General features: G+C 40.0%; 1 protein-coding gene across 1 annotated transcript in view; it reads left to right on the top strand.

Moving 5' to 3' along the window:
* DLGAP1 (DLG associated protein 1) overlaps window positions 1-14,435 on the top strand; it is an 812,994-nt gene that overhangs the window by 688,335 nt on the left and 110,224 nt on the right. Inside the window, exons 6-7 of the mRNA XM_082699052.1 lie at window positions 2,565-2,742; window positions 13,368-13,608. Of these exons, the coding sequence (XP_082555178.1) occupies window positions 2,565-2,742; window positions 13,368-13,608 (419 nt within the window). The remainder of the gene's footprint in view (window positions 1-2,564; window positions 2,743-13,367; window positions 13,609-14,435) is intronic.

Genomic DNA, 14,435 nt, shown 5'->3' with positions numbered 1-14,435 from the left:
CATTGACCATGTGCGATGCAATGGTCTCTAGCATATTCAGATTTGTGCAACCGCCACCACAATCCATTTTAGAGTGTTTTTCGCCACCCCAAAGAAAAAGATCATACCTTTTAGATATCAACCCCCAGCCTTGCCATCTTCCTCCTCCTCCTAGACATCCCAGTCTAGGCAGCCACTAACCTACCTTCTGTATTTAGAAATTTTTTATTCTGGAACTTTATATAAGTAGAATCATATAATCCATAACTGGCCTCTTCTACTTACCATGATGTTTACAAAATTCATCCATGTCGTCGCATATATCAGTTCTAAACACTTCCTCACGGCCAACTAATATTCCCCCGTATGGATATATCACATTTTACCCATTCCTCAGCTGACAGACATTTGGGTTGCCCTACCTTTTGGCTCTTATGAATAATGCTGCTATGAACCTCAAAGAAACTTAAGATGAACTTGTTACACTCAAAAAAAAAAAAAAAGACGAGAATTTTTATTACAATGACATTAGATTTGTAGCTTAATTTAGGAAAATTTTAATTTTTTCTTACAATATTACTTCCACCAAGGAAAATTATCTTCCTTTACATCTATTTAGGCCCATGGCATGCCCGAGTGGCTCAGTCCGTTAAGCAGCTGCCTTCAACTAAGGTCATGATTCCAGAGTCCTGAGATCCAGCCCTGCATCGGGCTCCCTGTTGAGCAGGAAGCCTGCTTTTCCTCTCCCTCTCCCTTTCCCACTCCCCCTGCTTGTGTTCCCTCTCTCACTGTGTCCTTCTCTAATAAATATATAAAATCTTAAAAAAAAAAAATTTACATCTATTTAGGCCTTGTTTATTGCCTTCCACAAAGTTTTATAGTTTTCTTTATAAAATCCTGTTGCATTTTCTTATGATTTGTACTTATTTTATAACATTTACCATTTTAAATAGGATTTTTTAAAATTAAAATTTCTATTTGGTGGTGGCAGTATATAGAAAAGCTATTAATTTTTGTATTTTTTAACCCTGTATCTAGCTATCCTGTGGATCTCTCTTATGCATTCCGATAGCGTCTCAGTTCTTTTTTTTTTTTTTTAAGATTTTATTTATTTACTTGACAGACAGAGATCACAAGTAGGCAGAGAGGCAGGCAGAGAGAGGAAGGGAAGCAGGCTCCCCAAAGAGCAGAGAGCCTGATGCGGGACTCGATCCCAGGACCCTGAGATCATGACCTGAGCCGAAGGCAGAGGCTTAACTCACTGAGCCACCCAGGTGCCCCACTTCTTAGTTTTTTTATCTTCTAGATAATTATATAATGTGAATACATGAAACTTATCTCTTACTTCAGAATATTTATATTCCCTGTATCTTTTTATTTTCTAATTCATTGGTTTTGATCTCCAGAATGACAAATAATAGCAATAATACTGGGCATACATCTTTCTTATCAGCTTTAACTTTTGCTGGAAGCAACATTTCAGCAAAAATAAAAGAAATTTACCAATGAAAGAAAACTCACCCTGAATCCCATGTGAAAGCAAGCTTGAAAAATTACTGAAAATAAATTGGTTATATATCTATAGAAAGGCAGGAACGTGGGCACCTCGTGGCTCAGTCAGTTAAGCAACCGCCTTTGGCTAAGGTCATGATCCCAGGGTCCTGGGATCAAGCCCCACATTGGGCTGCCTACTTAGCAGGGAGTCTGTTTGTCCCCTGCCCCTGCTCATGCTCTCACTTTCTCTCCCTCTCTCTCTCTTTCAAATACATAAATAAATAAATAAAATCTTAAAAAAAAAAAAAAAAGAAAGAAAGAAAGAGAGAGAGAAAGACAGGAAAGATATACACCAGACTGCTACACAGGTAGTTCTTTTAAGGGTGTAGAATTCTGTGGCAGAAACAGGGGTGGAGAGAGAGACCCACTTTCTGCTTTATGCACTCCTGTGTAGCTTGGCAATGAGCCTTTCCTACTTTTATAATTTTAAAATGTATCTTGAAAGAAAATACAGAGTACAAAGTGTGTAAAGACTTTCTTTACATATCAAGATTTAAAGATGTATGCATTGTTAATGGCTAAAACTGAAGTTGTGTTTACTAAATTCAATCTCAACTAAATGATACAAAGATTAGACAGACAAGTAGAAGAGAGAAGGATTGGTAGAGATACTGACACGGTTACAGATGTATACCCATTGGCTGTTACTAGATAGTCCGAAAACAAAAAGATGGCCACAGAAAGGAAGTGGGTAAAAGAAAAAGCTTATAGACCACATAGGAAGGATTCTGGGGCACGGGGTCAAAGCTATTATCTCCCTCCTCCAGACGCCTGAGAAAATGTGAATGGCGAAATTACTTCATGGGCTGAAGAGAATTTTAATTGCTCTCTAAGGTCATCAGAACTTAATGATTTCCTGCCAGAACTTTTTCCTTCTGAGACACCATGGGGGAGTCTAATATCATAGGAAGCCATCTATATTTTTCATCCCAGTATTTAGGGTGCCACATCAATGGTAGTGCACCCACATCTTATTACTGCTTACATCTTGGACTATGACTAAATGTGCCCCTTCTCTTATTCCCTTTCAGGATTTCCAATGAACACTCCCCCAAACTCCAGATCCGGAGTCATAGTTACCTGAGGGCTGTAAGTGAAGTCTCCATCAACCGAAGCTTGGACAGCCTTGACCCTGCTGGCCTGCTCACGTCACCAAAGTTCCGCTCTAGGAATGAGAGCTACATGCGAGCCATGAGCACCATCAGCCAGGTGAGCACCATGGCTACGGGCCATTACCTACATAAGGGTTAGTGGACACAGGGCATGAAAGGAGTAAACCACTGATGGGTCAGCCTGATCTACATGCTACACATGTTCAACAACTACTAGGGAAGGATAAAGGACACCAGAAATTCACCAGTAGTCAGTCAGCACCAGCACACTTGCCATCGGGAAGTTGACAGATGAGGTGATAAAGATGCTTGTGGGACAGAAGGACATGGTAGACGTCACTGGCAAAAACCATAGCACTGTCTGATCATAAGAGTAGAAGTATTGAGCAGGTCATCAAGACAGAGACCCAGGGACAAGAAGGGAGATACGTCCTACTTATCTCAGCTGGGTCCCAGGTAAATATTATATCTTGGCAATGAGACAAAAGCCACTTCTAAGAACCAGTATGTTGGACCAGGGATTAAGACTCCATAAAGGCAAATTAATTCTATGTCCAAAATACTCAGTCTATCCCCCCAAAGGTCTCAGAGTGTGGGAGATGGCTGTTTTACCTAAGATCGGGGATTAAGAAGACCTGGGACTCTTGGAGGACCTGATCCTGCAGCTTTTGGGGGGCCATGAGAGGAACCAAAGATACCACAGGGGCTGACTTCCTCTGGGAGCACAAGAAAGATATTTTTTAAATGAAGTGTAAGAACTCTGAATTTAAATTTCTATTAAAAAAAATAACTACTATACAGTTAATTCAGCTAGTACCTATTGAGCAGAACACTGGACCAGATTATCCAAGTTACTCATTGATGAACAGTACAAAATCACTTGCCCTGCCTTGGATATAAACATTTTTTAAAATATTTATTTATTTATTTATTTGAGAGAGAGCAGAGTGAGTGAGAGAGAGAACATGAGCAGGGGAACGGGGAAGAGAGAGAAGGAAAAGCAGGCCCTCATCTGAACAGAGAGCCTGATACTGGGCTCGATCCCAGGACCCTGGGATCATGACCTGAGCCGAAGGCAGACGCTTAACCTACTAAGCCACCCAGGTGCTCCTCCCTGGATATACTTGTTAATGCATAGCTTTGCATGCCAGGCCCAGGAGACTGGACTTCATTTGTTAGGGATGGGATTGATTAAAGATTAATTGAAACCTCAGCTTTTAAACAGGCAAGAGATATGATCAGAACTTTGATGTGAAATAATTCGTATGGAAAAAATAGAGAAAAGATGAGAGAGGATGAATGGTTAGAAGTAAAGAAGCTAGTCTGGAAGACATTGTGATCACCAAGGTAAAAATTAATGCTACTAGCAGTGCAGCTACAAATGGTGGTAGCAGTGGTGAGGGTGGTGGTGGTTAAGGTAGTGGTGATGAGGATGGTGATGGTGACAGTGGTGATGAGGAAGAGGTTGGTAGTGAGGGTAGTGGTGATGGGGATGGTGACTGTGGTGATGAAGAGGAGAGTGGTAATGATGGTGGCTAGCCAAACACGGTAGGCTGAGAACTGAAGCATCTCTAATCTACCAAAGTGAGACCCTGAAATAGGACCATGGCTCTTGCTTTGTCCCTACCAACAAAATAGAGCTCTTTACTCTAACTGCATTCTTGAAGAGCAAAGGCAAGAACCATAGCAAGGCCCTGAGAGCAGGGCAGGGTGGTAATCGGGGAACTCTGGCATGGGGGATCCCCACATCTGCCCACTGTACATTTCCTTACTTGAAAGAATCCTGCAAGAACATGTATGCCCACCTGTGCTAGCTGATATGTCCAATGATACTCACTATCCCAACTCCCAGGAAAATATTTGGTGCCTTTTTGCTGAAATTTTGACTTGCCTCCCCTTACTTTTTTTACAATAAGCAATATAATATTTAAAATTTCTTGGGGCACTAGGGTGGCTCAGTTGTTGGGTGTCTGCCTTCAGCTCGGGTCATGATCTCAGGGTCCTGGGATTGAGCCCTGCATTGGGCTCCTGCTCAGTGGGGAGCCTGCTTCTCCCTCTCACACTCCCCCTGCTTGTGTTTCCTCTCTGTCTCTTTGTCAAATAAATAAATAAAATCTTTTTTAAAAAAATAATAAAAATAATAATAAAATAAAATTTCTTTAAGCTTTTATATATTCCAGATGGCCTCATGGTCACATAGGCTTCTGGAAAGGTAGTCTATAAATCCAGCTGTCATACATATAGATTACATCGAATACATCAGTGGGTTTTAAAAATCGTTGGAAAATATTTATACCCATTCACTGCTTTCATAATTCTAAATGTTTAAATTTTATTTTTTACGAAGATTTTACTTATTTGCCAGAGAGAGAGAGAGAGCACAAGCAGAGGGAATGGTAGTGTGAGAGGAAGAAGCAGGCTTCCCATTGAGCAAGGAGCCTGATGCAGGACTCGATCCCAGGACACTGGGATCATGACCTGAGCCGAAGGCAGATGCTTAACCAACTAAGCCACCCAGGCAACTCTAGATTTTTAAATTTTAAATGTTCAAGACAGGAGAAACATGTCACTTCCCCCATCAGGACATTGAATCTACACAGCTGCCTGGCTTGAGTCCCTGTGCCACGGATCTGACCTTCCTGAGACACCATCACATCCTAGTGACAGCCGAGTAACTTATCAACAAAAAAGAGGCACATGTGGGCCCTGATGCTACAGCAGGTTGTGCCCTGTAATCTGGTGGTATAATCATTTAGCCTTAAGTAAAATACAGAAGGAATAGCCATCCTAAATGGATTCCTAATGATAACATCATTTTTCTAGTCTCATACTCACTTTTCAAGTAACACAATATTTCTAAGGATAATTTCAAACTATTGCAGTCCCAATAGTGTCATTATTCAAAGGAGAATAGTTTCTTCTTCAAAGTAGTACTACCATATATATTCTAGACTTTCCAAAAAGTGGTCAGCTTTTCTGATGTTGGGGATATTCTCGCTCATAGATCTTTAGTAGCAGCTGTAATTGGAAAGTGAGGCTCAGAGAATTCAAGCAAATTGCCCATGATAGAATAGAAAGAGCATTAAACTATACCTGGAGTGAGGGGCACCTGGGTGGCTCAGTGGGTTACAGCCTCTGCCTTCGGCTTAGGTCATGATCTCAGGGTCCTGGGATCAAGCCCCGCATTGGCTCTCTGTCAGCAGAGAGCCTGCTCCCCCCACCCCCTCTCTCTCTGCCTGCCTCTCTGCTTACTTGTGATCTCTGTCTGTCAAATAAATAAATAAAATCTTTTAAAAATAAATAAATAAACTATATCTGGGGCATCTGGATGGCTCAGTCAGTTGAGCCTCCAACTCTTGATTTCTTTTTTTTTTTTTAAAGATTATTTATTTATTTATTTGACAGATAGAGAGATCACAAGTAGGCAGAGAGGCAGGCAGAGAGAGAGGAGGAAGCAGGCTCCCCACCCAGCAGAGAGCCCGATGCGGGGCTCAATCCCAGGACCCCGGAATCATGACCTGAGCCGAAGGCAGAGGCTTTAATCCCCTGAGCCACCCAGGCACCCACAACTCTTGATTTCTTAATAACATTCTTTTCTCTAACTTACTTTATTATAAAAACATAGTGCATCGTGTATATAAGACATAAATATGTTTTAATCAGCTATGGTGTTAGTAAGGATTCTTACTTATAATAGGTTATTAATAGTTACATTTTTGTGGAGTCAAATTTGTATGTGGATTTTCTTTTTTTTAGAATTCTAATTTATTAGAGAGAGAAAGAGAAAAGCATTTGCTGCGGGACAAGAGCAGGGAAGGGGGAGAAAGAAGCAGACTCCCCCCTGAGTGCGGAGCCTTACATGGGGCTCAGTCCCAGGACCCCAAGATCATGACCTGAGCCAAAACCAAGAGTCAGACGCTTCACTGACTGAGCCACCCAAGCTCCGCTGTATGTAGATTTTCAACTGCATGGGGGAGTCGATGCCCCAACAACCTTGTTGTTTGTTCAGGGTCAACTGTATTTTAAAAGGCACTAAACAAGGGATTCCTGACTGGCTCAGTCCCTTGAGCATCTGCCTTTGGCTCAGGTCATGATCCCAGAGTCCTGGGATGGAGTCCCCATCGCATCTGGCTTTTTGCTCAGCAGAGAGCCTATTTCTCCCTCTGCCTCCCACTCTCACAGCTTGTGCCCACTCTAACAAATAAATAAATAAAACCTTTAAAAAAATAAAATAAAATGCACTAAATGAATAACATGATATAAGACATGAAAGAAAAAGATACATCTGAATTTCAAAACCTTAAAAATCATAAAACTCAGGAAAAAATCAGAAGTAAAAGAAAAATCACTTCAGCAATGAAGATTAGACTAGAAGGAATACAGGAGCAAGTGAATGAGATATTTCATACACTAAGAAAAATAGAATCTAAAGAGGAGGGACATATTTGAAATCAGAAAGAAATGAAGAGGTAAAAAGGATTCAAGAGACACTAATAAATATTTTGGACAAAGATCGTACACAGAGATAATAGAAGTCTCCAAAGAAGAAAATGAAAGCAAAGAATGAGAGTGAATAATAAAAATAATAATTAAAGAAAACTTTAATAAAAACAAAAAGATTTTTCAAAAGTATATATTGCATACCTGAGATTGACCCAAAATAACTAAGACATAGTCTAGTAAAATGAAAGGACTCTGATTTCAAACAAAACAAAATAAAACAAAGCTCCTTGGACTTCTAGACAGAAGAGCAAATGACCTAGAAAAGAAAAAAAATCGATGAATCACTTCTACTCCTGAAATCAATATTATACTATATGTTAACTAACTAGAATTTAAATAAAAATCTGAAGGGAAGAAAATTAAATTCTCATCAGCCTCTTTAACAATAGTTTATGACAAAGGAAAACTGAGTGATGTTATGATATTCAAGGAGGTAAAATGTGAACAAAGATTTTATACCCCCATAAACTGACTTTCATATAAAAGGCACAAACTATTATAAACATGAATGGATATAGGAAACATCATTTCCATGAGCCCATCCTGAGGAATCAACTAGACCATGAGATTTGGACAACCTCAATGACCAGAAATAAGAAATAGTGGTGAATAGGTGTAGAGACTCATTTCTGGACTCTTGATTCCATTCCATTGGTCTATATGTGCCAATTATTGTGGCTTTGATTATTGTGACTTTGCCGTCTAAGTTTTGAGATCAGGAAGTATGAGTCCTCCAGCTTTGTTCTTTTACCAGGATTGCTTTGGAAATTATGATGTATCAATGTATTTTTCTGTGTGGGGTTTTTTCCCCCTTGGAATTCTTTGAGCTTTCTTGGATTCTGACATCTGACTAGTGGGAGTTCCACAAATAAATAAATAAAAGTAAGGCAATTACTAATCAAATAATTCAAGAAATGGTCCCAAAACTGAAAGACATGATTCTGTAAATTGAGAGGGACCCATCAGTACCCACCACAATTGATAGAGAAATATCCACATAGGGAACATCATGGTAAAATGTTAGCTCATTTGGACCAAGATCCTAAAGGGCTTTCAAAAGAGGGTGAGAAAAAACAGTTTATACGGAAAGGCTCAGGAATGAGAAAGGCATCTATTTTTCCAGACCCTAGCATGTATGGAGACTAAGACACAAGGAGCAAAGCCTGAAAACAATGGAAAGAAGAAAGAATGCAGGCTAGAATCCTGAATGCAAACATACTCTCCCTTAACAGTGGTGATGGAATACAGACTTTTCCATCAATGCCAGGTGGCCAGCTTGTCCAGAAAAGCACCGGAAGATGTTTTCCACCAAAAGGAGGGAATAAAACAAGGAAGAGGAAACAGGGACTCCACCACCATTGAGATAATCAAGAGCACCCCCACAGTGATAGGGAAGAGAGAACCCAGGATAGCTGGGGGCTTGGCAGCCATAGATTGCAATAAGAGAACAGAGGCTTCAAGGCTAATGCTTTAAGGGCAGGAAGGAAATCAATAGGTTACCAGAGGTCTACAAATGTATCAACAGGTTCAATTCACATAAGCAACTTTTTGGAAATACGGATGCAAATACCGTAAGATCCAACTGGAAGAATTGAAAGTGATTGCCTCTTTCGGGGGGAGAATCTGGGGTGGGGGGAGTACGTGGGTTAGGGGTTTTCTCTTTTTCTTTATAAGCCGTCTAGAACTTTTTAACCTGGATCTGTAGAATTTTGATAAGGAACAATCTTTTTACATGAAAAAACCGTAGTGGCAAGCATTAAATATACAGTTATTTATGAGAGACTAAATGAGGGCTAAAGCGGGGAAGAACATGTAGGTTATATGCTCTGCAGTGTAAGAATTGCACAACTACTTTAAGTGAGAAAAGAATAGAGAGTGAATACACAAAAAATAAAAGGAATTGTTAACTTCTCAATAATGACATGGATATGGTATTATTAGTATGCCATTCTGAGATGGTTGTGCATATATTACAGAAGAAACACATGAATAATTGTAGACTATCCCAATTCTATCATCTCCTTTGCCCCCTGAGAACGAGGACTTTTAGTATGGAATCAAGGTATAAGTATCGATATAATATAGAACAGTCTCAATTTTAGTTGGAGATATTCACTAGATCTGCCTACCAGAAGACCTAGTTTTGCCCACTAAACGATGACCAACTCAGTAGCAATGACAACAAGGCTTCCTGGGTCCCAGACTGTGTTCTTGAGATACCATTTCCCATTAAAAGAAGAAGGACCTTTAGAAAAAAAATACTGATGCCAGGACTGAGCAGGAAAGGTAGAAGATGAGTTTGGAATACCTTGACATAGCTGATACCAAGGAAGTTATCAAAGACTACTCATTTCATGTCAAAAGGATTCAGGAGCCAACCTAAGAGGCTCCTACCAGTTAAAGATCAGTGAGTTCAAATTTGAAGTGAACTTAAAACCATCAAATATTTTTAAATTGTGAATTCATCTTGGTATTTTTAAAAGTTAATTGATCGCTTTTGATAGATAAGAGGGAACAGATTTATTATTTTGAAAATAAGAAGGGGGAAAAAAACCGAACACTTTTTCTGCCATTCCTATATGACCTAAACCACTGAAAAACCAAATAATGTGAGAGGAAGCATTTATTTATAAAAAATGTTCCAACTAGTAACTGCAAAAGTAATGATGGAATTAGAATATCACAGTTTTACAACTCCCAGTGAATTAATGGATCTAGGCGTTGAGCACCAATGACTCCTAACAACAAAAAAGAGAAACAAAGCAGATATAATGTGTCTCCTGATAAAAGAACACATGACCTGTAGTCTTGCCAAAGGGATTGAACCAGAATCTTATAAAGCCCCTGCACCTAGCTTACAATTTTCAGGAAATACAAAACACGGAGGAACATGCTAAATCCTACCGTGAATATGAAATCAGCAAATTCAGACTGTGGGAAGCTTTACAGATCAAACAACCCAGATACTTCCATAAATAAATTGTAGTTTAAAAACTATAGGAGGAGGGCGCCTGGGTGGCTCAGTGGGTTGGGCCTCTGCCTTGGGCTTAGGTCATGGTCCCGGGGTCCTGGGATTGAGCCCCACATCGGGCTCTTCAGCAGGAAGCCTGCTTCCCCCTCTCTCTGCCTCTCTGTCTGCTTGTGAACTCTCTGTTGTCAGGTAAATAAATAAAATCTTTAAAAAAAAAAAATTATAGGAGGAAGGCCTATATGTTAAAAGTGAATTGAAAGATATATTGAAATTTTTAAAAATGGGTATAACTAAACTGTAAGGTCCAAGGATGCACATAAGTGAAAAAACCCAAGCAATTCCTTGTGAAAATAATTCTTGGGGCCCCTGGGTAGCTCAGTGGGTTAAGCCTCTGCCTTTGGTCCAGGTCATGATCTCAGGGTCCTGGGATCGAGCCCCCACATCGGGCTCTCTGCTCAGCGGGGAGCCTGCTTCCCCCTCTCTCTCTCTGCCTGCCTCTCTGCCTACTTGTGATCTCTCTCTGTCAAATAAATAAATAAATCTTTTAAAAAAAGAAAATAATTCTTTGTAATTATTTATATAATTTATAGTTTATAAAAATTGTAATTCCTACAAAGAATTATTCTTTATAAAGATAAAACTCAAAGTAGCGGCTACTTTTGGAGGAATGACAGGGATTATAGTTAGGATGGGGCATAGAGAGGGGTTTCTGGGGTGCCTGGAAAAATCTTTTTTTAAGACTTTATTTATTTATTTTTTATTTTTTATAAACTTATAATATATTTTTATCCCCAGGGGTACAGGTCTGTGAATTGCCAGGTTTACACACTTCACAGTACTCACCAAAGCACATACCCTCCCCAATGTCCATAACCCCACCCCCCTTCTCCCAAAAAATCTGTCTTTCTTGACCTGGGTAGTGGTTACAAGGGTGTTTGCCTGATTATAATTCATTAAGTTACACATTCTCTTTGTGTGGTTTTCTTTTTTTTTAACAGTTTTATTTTATTTTATTTTATTTTATTTTATTTTTGAAGATTTTATCTATTTATTTGACAGAGAGAGAGAGATCACAAGTAGGCAGAGAGAGAGGGAGAAGCAGGCTTCCTGCTGAACAAAGATCCCAATGTGGGGCTCGATCCCAGGACCCTGGGATCATTTCTGGGCTGAAGGCAGAGGCTTTAACCCACTGAGCCACCCAGGTGCCCCCACTTTGTGTGGTTTTCTGTATCTGTATATAATAAAAACAAAAGGTTAAAAGAGAATGAAGGAGAATCCTGTTAAGAAAGAAGTCTAATAAAGAAGGTTAAGTGGAAAAAAAACAGAATGCAGAATTATATTTACTCTATGGTCCAATTTTTTATGAAAAGTAGGTAGGGAAGTGGGCATATATACCCTCTGAACAGTCAACCAAGTTTAATAGTTATTACCTTAACAGGGATCGATATTTTATAATTTCTTTGCAGTGTTTGACATATTAATAGGGGAAAATCTAATAAATGATATATACATTGATATATATATGCACACATACACACATGCAAATACAGTTTCACTTTTTACTCTGAAATTATTTCAAGTTCACAAAAGCGTTCCTTGTAAAATATAAAGAAATCCTTTACATCCTTGACCCAGATTCATATTCATATTCCTTTTGGCTCATTTGCTCACTTTCTCTATTTGATAATTAGTTACAAATATCATGTCCCTTTACCTGTGAAAGCACTTCCAAATATTTCCTAAAAATCAATGCTATATATACGTATTTAATTTTTTAATATGGAGTGAATATATAAGTATTAGTCTTGAAAACATGCAGGGATTTTATGTCAAATTAGATAAAGTGTGTGAAAATGTTATTTTAAGCTGCAAAGAATCATTACAAAAAAAAAGGATGTCTTGGGGCACCTGGGTGGCTCAGTGGGTTAAGCCGCTGCCTTCGGCTCAGGTCATGATCTCAGGGTCCTGGGATTGAGCCCCGCATCGGGCTCTCTGCTCAGCAGGGAGCCTGCTTCCTTGCTCTCTCTCTCTCTCTCTTTCTCTCTGCCTGCCTCTCTGCCTACCTGCTATCTCTGTCAAATAAATTTAAAAAAAAATTTTTTTTTTAAATGGATGTCTTTTCCACTTGATATGCCTTAAGGTAATTGGTTGCTTCTATCTGAAGTTTAAAGAAATGTACCATTATCAGAGTATATCCTCCAATAACACAACAATGAAGAAACAGCCAAAAATTGCAATCATTTTCAGTATTTACTCTAAGCTTACTTGTAGTTTAATCTTAAATTATTTTTTTAAAACTGCTAAATTCTTAATTACTCATTAATTTAATATTAGGGAAATCAGACATGAAGTTCTAGAGGGTGGTAGAACTTTGAAGAATGCTCCCATGTTTCTATCAAATCAGCTACAATGTGAGAAATTAACAGGAGCACCTGGCCTGGGTTTTTGTTTTTGTTTTTTCTTTTCTTTCTTAGAGGTGCTCAAACCCAATGCAAGTTATGTACAGAGGGATATAAGTAAATAAAATCCAGTTTCCTAAAACACACACATACACACACACACTCACACACACACACACACCCCAAGACTTCATTTGGAAGATTTTGAAACACAATTTGTGGACTCTATCAGCTTTTTATAAAGAAGAACGAAACCTTCTTTAGATAGTATGTGTAGATTCAAAATCCCCATAGTGCTTTTCAAGATTTTGACATATCTGGGTTTGGTCTATTTTTGTGCAGAATGAGAGTATCTTGCCAGAAAATATAGGGCCTGTTTCCATACTTTGTACTAAATTAAGCTGCACTGCACACTGAAATTATTTGACAAGTCAGTCAATTCTAAAAGCACTGTAATGAAAATACTAGTTTCAAAAAGTTTAGACAAAAAACTGTCACCCTGAAACACCTGAACTCTGTCCATGGACTGAAAAAATTGTTCCCTGGGTTTGCATTTATAAATCAGAAGAATTAGCTCCTGGGCAGGCACTGGAAGAAGACTTCCCGATGCCACCCTTCTTTCATTGTGAAAATAAAGCTCTTTTTCTTTAGAATTGACTGTTTGGGATTGCAGACAAGACGCAGTTCTGTTATGGACTGGAACACAGAGGGAATGAGATGCGCTGAAGTTTCATGGAATCCGAGGGGGCTCCCTTGCGGAAGGATGGGAAGTGAAGTTCAGGGATGCTTAAGGGAGAGGGTGCTTCTCCACTAGGTAGAGGCAGTCATGGTACCCTCGTCTGCCCGCAGGTGAGCGAGATGGAAGTGAACGGGCAGTTTGAGTCGGTGTGCGAATCGGTGTTCAGCGAGCTGGAGTCGCAGGCGGTGGAGGCGCTGGACCTGCCGGTGCCCGGCTGTTTCCGCATGCGGAGCCACAGCTACGTGCGGGCCATAGAGAAGGGCTGCTCCCAGGATGACGAGTGCGTGTCCCTGCGGTCCTCCTCCCCACCGCGCACCACTACCACCGTGAGGACCATTCAGAGCAGCACCGGTGAGTGAGCAGAGCGCCTATCCCCACCCTGGGGCTGCCATGAGCCTGGCCTCCCAGGCCCAGGCTACAGAATGTCCCAAAAGACTCCACACGGTGTCCTCCTCGCTGTTATCACACAATCGCCAGGAACATAATGCCACCCGTGCCCTACAAAGAACGGTTGTGCCTCCCTGCCTGCCTCTGTCCTCTGGCTTTGGCCACATGCACAGTCCTCTCAGCCTCCATCTCTGGCATGAACAGAGAAACTTCAACTACAGAACCAAAGAGAAAGGAGGGAGGGAAAGACCCTCCCCACACGACATACTAGCAGCCAGCAAACTCATCCCATCAGCTCCTCCTGGCCACAGTCAGGCTCTTTTGGGGGTTATCTTTAGACAAGTGGGTTCCCCTAACTACTGAGTATCACACCGTGAGAATTTTTTTTTTTTTTCAATTCCACGATATCCACAAAATGACTATCCCAGAAGACCAGAAATATCACTGTTAAGAAAATAGGGAAGAAACAGATGATCCAGATAGATTAATTGAACATCTTATGAGTTTTCTTTCATTATAACAAAGACAGATTTCATTATTTTAAAACCTTCTCTCATATGTATAGAGCACCTCCTTTTCCCTCTAAAGTGCAATCAGGTTTATGCAGTTAAACTGTATTTTTATCAGATTTTAAGCAGAGAGGCACAGAAGAGCTTCACTAGTTTCCATGACACTGAAACCTGCACGGGAATATAGCCATGGGTTAGATATGACAATGTGTGTGTTGGCGGGGTTTTTTTTCCATATTTATAACATTTGGGTCCAAGAAGAAAATCTCCTCCATCTTAACT

The sequence above is a fragment of the Mustela nivalis genome, assembly GCF_964662115.1.
Source record: "Mustela nivalis genome assembly, chromosome: 14".
Taxonomy (NCBI): Eukaryota; Metazoa; Chordata; class Mammalia; order Carnivora; family Mustelidae; genus Mustela; species Mustela nivalis.
The sequence above is the reverse complement of the archived record's forward strand: the minus strand, read 5'-3'. Positions and strand labels throughout refer to the sequence as shown.